This window comes from Miniopterus schreibersii (assembly GCF_964146895.1).
Source record: "Miniopterus schreibersii genome assembly, chromosome: X".
Lineage (NCBI taxonomy): Eukaryota > Metazoa > Chordata > Mammalia > Chiroptera > Miniopteridae > Miniopterus > Miniopterus schreibersii.
The window spans coordinates 99,930,293-99,941,274 of NC_138104.1; the positions used below are offsets into that span (position 1 = coordinate 99,930,293).

At 41.4% G+C, this 10,982-nt stretch overlaps 1 protein-coding gene and 1 pseudogene across 4 annotated transcripts in view; both read left to right on the forward strand.

Moving 5' to 3' along the window:
- ASB11 (ankyrin repeat and SOCS box containing 11) overlaps positions 1–6,508 on the forward strand; it is a 29,399-nt gene extending 22,891 nt beyond the window's left edge. The window contains exons 6-7 of one of the 3 annotated variants that reach the window (XM_081125685.1): positions 533–724; positions 3,752–6,508. In XM_081125685.1, coding sequence (XP_080981811.1) covers positions 533–724; positions 3,752–3,876 — 317 coding nt within the window. In that variant the 3' untranslated portion in view covers positions 3,877–6,508. The remainder of the gene's footprint in view (positions 1–532; positions 725–3,751) is intronic. The other 2 variants (XM_081125686.1, XM_081125687.1) reach the window with 2 other exon arrangements.
- Positions 5,393–7,042, forward strand: LOC308551096 (eukaryotic translation initiation factor 1 pseudogene; annotated as a pseudogene). Its single transcript has 2 exons — positions 5,393–5,507; positions 6,647–7,042. The product of its transcript is annotated as a eukaryotic translation initiation factor 1 pseudogene (transcript).
- Positions 7,043–10,982: the final 3,940 nt, after the last annotated feature.

Consider the following 10,982-nt stretch of genomic DNA (forward strand, 5'->3'; position numbering starts at 1 on the left):
TGAGAGTCTAGGGAAAAGTAAAATGTCTTGAAACTATTATTTGTTTAAAGATTTCCCAAACTTAGCCACTGACACAAAAGTGGAGATTGTAGTAATAGCCTTTAAATAAGAATTTTTGTCTCTAAGATTTTCCTTGCTTTTTTTTAAAATCTGCCATCATATACTACCCCCTATAATGGTTCAGAAATCTTTTTTGTGAGCTCTGAATAATATAATTACTAAATAAACTTAGCTTTATCCTCTGCCAAAAAGAAAATAATCTATGTAAAAGGAGCTGCAAAGAATTAATTTTGTATGTCATAAAGTTCATATGGGAAAGCAAGGAAAGTATTTTAAATGGCTAAAAATATTTTAATTTACTTTCTCATCAAAATATTTTGAAACAGTCTTAATAGGCATTGTGCCACATTTTCAAATATTTGTCATTGTCATGGCATTTAAGATGTCTTTATCTACAGCTACTGTATTTTAGGCTCGTTGTGTTTCTACATTTAACATTTCATGTCGAGCTGTGACTGTCTGCTTTGTTAAGGGGCCAATGTTGACCACGGGCAATGGCTGGACACCCCCCTCCATGCTGCGGCGAAGCAGTCTAGTGTGGAAGTCGTCCGCCTGCTGATAGACTATGGGGCTAACCTGAAGTGCAGAAATGCTCAGGGCAAAAGTGCACTTGACCTGGCAGCCCCCAAAAGCAGCGTGGAGCAGGCCCTCCTGCTCTGGGAAGGTAAGGAAGGGCCGGGGATCCATTTCTCTTCCTTAGGCACATCTGCTCTCTGTCCCTTCTGTCTCATCTCTAGGCTTTCTTACCTTGTCTCTCTTCTCTTTTTGATTGGAAGTGACATGTAGGAGGCAGCAAGTCCTAGTATCACTGAAAGGGGATTTTATATGCTGCATGTACTCACTTATAACCAAAGGGCATTCATATACAACTGGTATATTGCTTTGTATTTTCCATAGCAAGAAAATAATCAGAGAACTTTGTTTTCACCATGAAAAGGTTGAACTGCCACATCTATCCTGGCGTAAGCACACAATTGAGCAGACCAAAACTCTGCTTTGTAATATCTGGATGCAGTTCAGGGGAAATGAGAAATACTTGAGTTAGAGATGATACCTACATGGTGTGTGTACTTCAGAAAGTCAACTAAACGAAGTTGTTTGCCTGTTCTCCAGATTAGAGAGGAGGTGGGTTTGCATTCTTATTGCTTCACTCCCATTTCCACTGTGAACTAATGTAACTCCAGATGCCAGAGGAGGAAAGGCGGGCCTCTAAAATGCTCTGTATTCCATATTCAAAAGAGAACCATGTTGTGTCCATACAAAAAGAGAACATTATTGGAGCCTATGTTGATCACGTATGTTCAGGAGAATATTAATGACAATAGTAATTATTTGCTTTTACATGTGTCAGACACTGAACTAAATTCAAAACATAGATTAGTCTCCCTGAATTCTTAAAGCTTTAATACACAAAGAACTTTACAGTAACTGGTGCTATCCCAGCTGTGAATGGGAAAAGAAACATAAAGAGATTGGCTTGCAGAAGGTCACAGGGCTAATGAAAAGCAGAACCAGGATTCTAACCAAGCAGTCTGATCCTCAAACGTGCGTTCTTTTTTCTTTTTTAAATATATCTTTATTAATTCCAGAGAGAGGAAGGGAGAGTGAGAGAGAGATAGAAACATCAATGATGAGAGAGTCATTGATCGGCTGCCACCTGCACTTGAGCCCACAACCTGGGCATATGCCCTGACCGGGAACCTCCTGGATCATAGGTCAATGCTCAACCGCTGAGCCATGCCGGCTGGGCCCAAATGTGCATTCTTAATGTTATGGCCTGATCCTGAATCTTCTGAAATAGTTTCTAGTGGGGAAGGGTTTTCTTTCACTTACCAGTTCCATTTTGTGAAACCACCCCCATGTCTTATATACCTTCCAAGTGCAATTCAGTCATTTTAGGAACACTTTCTAGGTCAGTGCTTCTTAAGCTCTAAGGAGCATGGGAATCACCAGGAGGTCTCATTAAAATGCAGATTCTGATTCAGCAGGTCTGAGGTGGGGTCCTAGACTCTGTACTGCATGTCCACCAGGCTCCCAGGAGGTGCTGCTGCTGCTGGTCTGAGGCCACATTTTGAGTACCACTGGTCTAGATTATTTGCAGTAGTTCCATGTCATTAATGATTGTTCTGTTATTTGAATCTCCACTTGAAGAATTAGGATCTTCCTTACCAGCTCCCAGTTGGGAAATATCAGATACTTTCCAAGTAATAGCTGAGAATATGGTTTATAGCAGTTGTCACATTTCCTCTTTTCTTCCATCAAAAATGTTTCCGGGTCGGGGATTTATATTTCTTATAAGCAAGTTCCTCTGTCCTCTGTATTCCTAAATATAGCCACTTGCTCTAGAAGGATGAACACCGGCTGATATCTGAATTTGTCTAGGCAAAATGGATAGTTTTTCTGCATTACTGTTTTCCAGATGAGCTTTAGTTGAGTGAAAGGTAGAGACACTTTCCATTCTTGCATCCCAAGATTTTAACTAAGGGCAATTGTTCCTCCAGATAGTTTTCTATCACATGGATACTTCTTAGCAATATCAATGCATGTGTTATCTCCCTGTTGGCGCATGCCATCAACCATTTCTCATGGGGTACAAGATGCTACTACAGTAGGATTTTCTGGAAAAGGAAAGTTTGTTCAGTAATTTTACATAGATCTACTTAAAGATATCTTTTTAAAAATCTTCACCCAAGGACATGCTGAGAGAGAGAGAAAAAGAGAGAAACATCAATCAGTTGCCTCCCTCATGCTCCCTGACCAGGGACTGAACCCACAATCTGGATATGTGCCCTGACTGGGAATCGAACCAGCAACCTTTTGGTGCACGGGAGGAAGCTCCAACCAACTGAATCACTCCAGCTGGGCTGAAGACATCTTTATTGATAGTCAGGTTACAAAATAATGGGACATTACAAATGCCCCCGTATAACTAGTATTCCAGCCCAAAGCTCATTCATCCTACTCAACCGTATTTTGGACTCTCATTAGTTTACTTTCCTTTAGGACTCAAAGCTGCTCAAAGCCGCAGGTATGATAACTCCACGAGACTCCATGAGATAGAAGTTCAGGGTATAATGGGGTCTAAGTGAGTTGGGTCCTTTCTCCTGATCTTCTGTTGAACTGAGATCCTCGTGAGAATGGGAGACCCTCCAAATGTGAGTCAGGACCCAGGCAGCGCCGCCTCCTGGGAAGCTAGAGCCAGGCAATCCGGGAGGACCCTGAGTACCAGGACCCCAGCACACCTCCTGACACTGTCTCTGTGACCACATAGTCTGGGCTTCCTGCCGACACTCTCTTGCTCTGCAGTTCTGTCTCAGGGTCTTGCATGTTCAGTGCTTCTGTTTGTGTTTTCTCTTCAAATAACACCCATTGGCGCATGTGGTATACGAATAAAGTGCATTCCCTTTAGACCACATGGCTCATTCCTAACTTGCCTCTGGTTAGCCTCATTCTTCAGTATCGGTACTATAATGACCACTGGAGACTCAACTTAAAGAAACATGTCCCTGCCCAAGGAGCAAACCGGAATCCTGTGTGTACTGAGTGTTTGCTACCTCACTCTCTAATTCCTATACACATCCAGCTTCTCTTAATCTTTTAGAAAGTTTCAGCCTCTTCCAGTCCTCTAGTCTCCCCTTCACTCTACCCCTCAACTAGCATGAGGTTCACACCGTTTTAATTCCTTCCTTAGGCCCACCTACTCTTTCCCAGCTCTGTCGCCTGTGTGTCCGGAAGTGCTTGGGTCGAGCATGTCATCAGAGCATCCACAAGCTGCATCTGCCGGAGCCACTGCAGAGATTCCTTCTCTACCAGTAGTCCCAACTGTCCGTGAAAGGTCTTGGAAATAATCAGGTTGTTGCCTGCTGCATGCAGGGTACCTAGTGTAGATGCCCAACAGCTAGACTCTCAGTACCTTCAAGTGAGCTAAGCCAGTTAAAGTAAGTCCCTGATGAATCAGAAACACTTAGGGAGTGGAAACTCCTGGTTAGTTTAATGCTCTCATTAACCAAGGGGCAATCAAAAACCTTTCATTTTTAGCACTTGTCGTTAAGAAACTTAAAAAAAACTATAAAGTAGAGTGAAAATAATAACCTATTTTTTAAGGCTCATGATCTGCAATTATCTAAGGGTCAACATTCTGAGTATTGTGTAGACACATGTAAACCAGATTGAATAAGGTTGTGATGAATGTGAATATTCCAGGAAGTATTCCTCCTGATTTAATTCCTCCCTTTCCCCCCCTTTCTTTCCTTCTATGAATAAATCTCTGCTATAATTTTTATTTCCTTGACTTTTTCTCTTTAATTAAATTTATTGGGGTGACATTTGTTAATAAAATTATATAGGTTTCAAGTGTAATATTCTATGATACATCATCTGTATATTGCATTGTGTGCCCACCACCCAAAGTCAAATCTTCTTCTATCACCACGTATTTGACCCCCTTTACCCTTTATGACCAACCATCCCCTTCCCTCTGGTAACCACCATACTGTCGTCTGTGTCAATGAGGTTTTGTATAGTTGTCAGCTAGATGCATTCCTTGCCTTTTTTTAATATATAAAAAATAGAAATACTTTAGAAGCACCATAATTGATTGAGGCTCCCAATTATGGAGGTCCTGGTTGGTAAGAGTGTTGTTGGAAGAGATTAGCCCACCTGGGGGTTGGGGGTCTGTTGCTCATCACTTTTGCTATTAGATGCTGTTATGTGAAGTAGACAGTTCTAAGATCGAGCAACACTGAGTGCTCCCACTATCTGAATCCACAGGCATGGTTTGATGCACGTTTCAACCCAAGCATCCATCAGTTTATTTTCAAAATCAAAAGTCCCAGAGTTTTTGAAATAATTACAGGTTGATGCCAGTCACCAAGAGGCATCATTTGTGGGTCAATATTATTTCTGTGAGTAGGGGCCCAAAATAAGCAAAAAGATATATTTGAAAACAGCCTTTCTCTCCTTTTTTCTCTTCTTCTCCCTCTCCTTTTTCTTATTCTGAACCCCCTCCCCTCCTGTCACCCCTCCTCCTCCTCCCTTTTGTGAATTTATAGCATGGAAATTGGATAGACTTTAATTACTGTAAGTGCTTCTATAATGGTTCAGGGACTCTAGTAGTAGTAGCTTCTAAACAGAAAATTTTCTCTCGGATGATTCTAAGATTTTTTTCCAGACATGTATTTTTCCCCCAGTTTTTCTAGACCCTTGATTCTCAACTGGGGACAATTTGCCCTACTTTTACCCACCCTCGGGGACATTTGACAGTCTGGAGACATTTTTGGTTGCAACAACTAGGGTTGGGATGCTACTGACATCTAGTGGATGGAGGTTGGAGATGCAGCAGATCATTCTGCAAAGCACAGGACAGTTCCCCACAGCAAAGACCGAGCAGGTCCAAAATGTCAGTAGCGCTGCGGATGGGAAACACCGCTCTGCACCTGCGCTCTTCGGTACAGAAGCCATTGAGCAGCTGAAATGTGGCTAGGCTGAGTTGAGAAGTGCTGTAAGTACAAAATACATACCATGTTTCGAAGATTCGGTAGAAATAAAAAGAATGTGGAATATTTATTAATGATTTTGATGTTGATTACACATTGAAATGATATTTTTAATATATTAGCTTAAATAAAATTCATCATTAATTTCCATTTCTTTTTACTTTTCAAATGTGACTACAGTAATTTTAAATTACACATGTCACTGGCATCACATTTCTGTTAGTACTGTTCTAGATTTTTTTTCTAATTTTCATGGCTTAGGAATATCAAATAAGTTAATCTTGATTAGTTAACTATTTGGGGAAAGGGTTAAATTCTTATTTCACATCATATTTCAAAAACATCTCATTTTTTAAATGTTAAAATTTAAATGACGCTATAAAATACTAGAATAAAATGTTCATGAATATGCATGAAAGGAAAGGTCTTTTCTAAGCATAATAGCAAAGGCAGAAACTTTAAAGGAAAATACTGATAAATTAAAATACATATCCCCTCTTCCTACAGAAATGCCAGCTGTCTTCAGCATTGCTGCAGCTGCTTTCAAACTGTCTCAGAGAGCCCTGGTCGGTGTGGCTCAGTACTTAAGAGTGTCGGCCCTTGGACCAAAGGGCCTCGGGTCTGATTCCCAGTCAAGGGCACATACCTGGATTGTGCGTTCACTCTCCAGACCCCATCGGGGCACATGTGGGAGGCAAAAAATTGATGTGTGTCTCTCACATCGATGTTTCTCTCTCTCCCCCTCCCTCCCTTTCACTCTCTCTAGAAATCAATGGAAGGAATATATCCTGGAGTGAGGATTGAATCATAATAATAATAATTTTTTAAAAACTATCTCAGAGAAAGCATTTCCGAAATGTTATGCAGACTCTTTGGTTGAGATAGCTACTTTAAAATTGTAACATTTTACAGTGGCAGCAAAACATTAAAAAAAAAATTCCTCCAGGAGCCATAAATAAATAAATAAATAAGTAAAATAATAAAATAAAATACATATCAGCCCCAGTAACTGAGCCCCCCGCTGAGGACTCAGCCCCCTGAGCCCCCTTGCTTCCTGACCCTCAGTCCCCCACACCTGCCTTCTCCCTCAGCAGTCTTCCGGAGGCTGGCTGTTTCCACCAAGGAAAAGGAATCTTATTGTACGTCCAGTATCCAGAACCTGCACTCTTTCGACCTCTTTGCTGATGCAAGTAAGGGTGATGATCTGCTTCCTGCTGGCACTGAGGATTGATTATATACATATAAGAATTCAACAGAGGTACGGCAGGGAGACCCTTATTACTGTCCAAGGAATTGCTGATGATTATGCTAAAAAGAAACTAGTGAAGGTGTTTAAGATGAAATTTGTCTGCGATGGTACTGTAATTGAGCATCCAGAATATGGAGAAGTAATTCAGCTACAGGGTGACCAGCACAAGAACATATGCCAGTTCCTCACAGAGACTGGACTGGCTAAGGATGACCACCTGAAGGTTCACGGGTTTTAAGTGCTTTTGGTTCACTGAAGCTAAAGCGAGGATTTCCTTGCAATGAATAGAATTTTCCCTTCTGTCCGCTGTTACAAGTTTAAAAACCTTACAGCTTGTATAATGTAACCATTTGGGCTCTGCTTTTAACCTGGACTAGTGTAACTCCTTCATGCAATAAACCGAGAAGAGCCAAAAAATAAAATAAAATATGTATCATAGAACATTCAGGAATTAGAGGCTTTCTACCTTCAAAGTGTTCTCCTGGGGGCATTTTTTAATCAGCCTGCTCCTTGCTGAATGTCTGAGCTCTGTGTTAAGCTCCAGGGTGTCCTAAGATATTCAGTCTGTCTGTGACCCCAAGGAACTAGAGAACCCTGCTGTTCCAGCCACTTCCTGAACCTGCAGACCATGGAGACCTCCCAACTATGGTAAGTGTGTGTGTGTGTGTGTTTGTGTGTGTGTGTTTGGAGGGGGACACTTCAATCCTGAACTCCGTCTGAAGAGACCACTTACCAGAACTGATTCTCTGGTTTCAGAAAGATGTGGAAGCAGAACAGATCCCAAATGCCTGTATCTCAGAGTTGCTGCAATGTTTTGTGATTTATGAATTTACAGAATGGACAGGAGATAATCGTTAATTTCCCTTTGAGTCCTACATCCATCAGATGAATCATCTGATTCATCATCAGATGAATTAGACCGTCAGATGAATCATCTGGTTTATATGAGGTTATATTGCTTGCTTTAGGGGGTTCTTATAGAGATTATTTCAGTTTTCACAAGGTATGGTATGTTTTATTTGCCAAGTGGTATACTTATTATTTTTACAATTTCAATCATATTTGAAGCGTTACAGGATAACTTCTCAATTAATTAACTCATCACATTTTTACTCAGCATCTGTTATATGCCAGACACTCTGAGGCTGTGAAAAGGGTGGAGGCAACAGGAAATAAGCAACATGTACATAAATATATCATCATTTCAGAAGTGATACGAAGAAAAATAAAGATTGGGGTAAGGAGTGATGGGGGGAGCTACTATTGTAGACAAGGTGATTAGGCAAAGACCCTGGCAAGGTGACTGCATTTAAAAAGTACTATTCATGTATATATCTAATAGTTATTAATTAATTTTTACTGTTAAAGTTTTAGTGACTTTTTTCAGTGTGTTTTCAGTACATTGTGGTTTTGTTTTATTTGCCTGATTTAATATAGCGATCCTATTACAAAAGTATTTTTTTAAGTCTTTTTTGATTTCAGAGAAAGGAAGGGAGAGAGATAGAGATAGAAACATCCATGATGAGAGTCACTGATCGGTGCCTCCTGCACGCCCCTTCCTGGGCTGGGGATCGGGCCGCAGCACAGGCATGTGCCCCGACCGGGAATCCAACCGCGATCTGCTGGATCCCAGGTGGATGCTCAGCCGCTGAGCCACACCGGCCGGGCTATAAAAGTATTTTCGATTCCTGCTTTTCCCACAGCCATATTGCAACGATCTGCTAAGTTTCAAATTCTTTGAAACTGTCCTTTTAAATGGTTGTATTGTATTTCTTAGCTATTTCTATGTGGTCGGATACTTAGATTATTTTTAATTTTTTGCTCTTATAAATAACAGTAGCATAAACCTTGTATTTTTCGGTAACTCTTAAAATATTTTAAGGACTGTAACTGAAAACGTGAGTTCAGCTGGTCACAGCCAGAGCCAAACTCAGCAGACAGGTGCTGGTGCCACAGGCTCGTCCCGACGCCGCGGCCTGAGCACGGCGGGCGCCTCTGGGGTCCCATGCCCCTCCCCCTCAGCCCGCGTTCTGGGGGGGGGCTTTTGTCTCCAACGTCTTTCCGCCTTTTTGACGTCGAGCGTAAGAACCGGCCCCGGCGCCATCTTGGCCAGTGGGCGGGATTGCCAGGCGCCTGACGGTCTGCCGCGGCCGCCCTCCGTCTGCCTCTCGACGCTGGGCACGGTGCCCACACGTTTGGGGGAGCCGGTCGGATCCCTGGGCCCCCCGGGTCCCTGCCCCCCGTCCTCTGCGCGCCCGCCCGGCCCGCCCGCCCCGCCCGCCGACGCGGCCCGCGCCCCGACTGCCGCCTGTCCACGGTAACACGATTTCTTAGGCTGTTTCAAGTGGCGTTTACTGAGGGTGACGACTAGTTAAAATAATAGTTTAAAGTGATTCCATATATACACAAACGGGATCTTCCTAAGGGAAAGTATTTGAATAACCAAATGCCCAGTGCTACCTCTCCACGTATCATGTGTCTATATATGTTTACATCTAATATATCTATATACCATGTGTCTGTGTAGCATGTATCTAGCCACTCATTATTTATTTGACTATATCCATCATCTGCCTCGACCCATTATTTAAAAAAAAATAACTTTGCCTGTGTCACTTGAAGATTTAAGCTTCAATTCTTTTAAAATCCCTTAAATCATTTACAAGGTTGGGTATGTCATTCAACATCTCTAAGGGTTTTTTTGTTCATATTTTATTAAGGAACTGTTTCTCCCAAAGTAATCCTTCTTCCTGATATTTCTAATATTGCCATGTCAAATCAACCTGAGGTTTACAGACGATTCTTTTTCCAGTAACCATACTCATTGCAAGAAGATTTTATGCACTTAACACGAAGAGAACAGCCGATGCTTCAGAGACATTTCCTGGAGCTGTGGTAGTGAGGGATGAACCCTTGAATAGTCACAGCTTGTCAGGGGACAGTGCTCTCACTCGAGTACCTCACGTTGCCTCCCAGCACAGATCATTGGCAGGGGCTGCTCCTGCATGGACATTTGCATATGGGACATATCATCTTCTTCCTTTAGCAGAGCCTGAACTAGGACAAATACACCATCACACTCAGAATAACACCTTCAGATAATATGAGTTTAACCTGTAAAAAATGTATACCAGGTTTTAATTTTCACTTAGGAATTTCTCTTCCTTCACCATTGTTGTATCTTGAAATTTTTCCAGCTTACAAAAAAATTGCAAGAATGATACAGTGAATATTTGTATATCCATCATCTCAGTTCATCAATTAAGATTTTGCCACATTTGCTTATCTCTCTATGTATCTGTGTATGCACACATGTTTATGAACATATACATAGCATATGCATGTGTGTACATACACCTATATAATGTATATGTAAGTACATATATAATTAATATATATACAGATATTTTCTAAATGAACCATTTGTGTGTAAACCGTGGACCTCATCATTCTTCACCAGCTCTAGGAATAGGATGAGGTGAGTGAGGCAGAAAATTTAAAGGGGCACAGAAAAACTCATTTGTCAAGATAAATATTTTAGTGCAATATTTTAAAATTCAATGTTAAGTAAAAAAGCCCATGATGACTATAACATCAAAAATTTTAAAGACAAGCTGTTGTTTGTTTTATGACCCTGCATAATTGTGCAGTGGGAATGGTGTTTCCAATCAGCCTGAGGTTCTGGGACATGTGGTTGTTGGCTTTTTGAGGAACGACAATGGCATGCGAACAGATTGGGCAATGTGGGCTTTATATATACTCATGTGTTTTGACTGTAGAGCTTGCGTTAACTTTCTGATGCAAAATGTGTACATAGGGCCGCACATTTCTCCCTTTGCATCATGCTCCCACATGGCTTTACACTAAACACTGGAGCGTGCATCTCCCAAGAACACAGAGATTCTTCTACATAACTTGGTGCAGTGCCCATGTGCAGGAAATTTAACATTGATGTACTATGATTATCTGATACATGTCCATATTTAAGTTTCCATGATTGTGGCACTGATTTTTTTATGCTTTGTCCCCTAGCATACCCCTCTAAATCAGGATCCAGTCAAAGATCATTTAGTTATCAAGTCTCTTTATTCTCCTTTAATCTAGAAAGCCTCCCTCTCTTTTGTCCTTCAGGCCATTGACATTTTTGAAGAGCCCAGCCCCACTGTTATATAGACTAT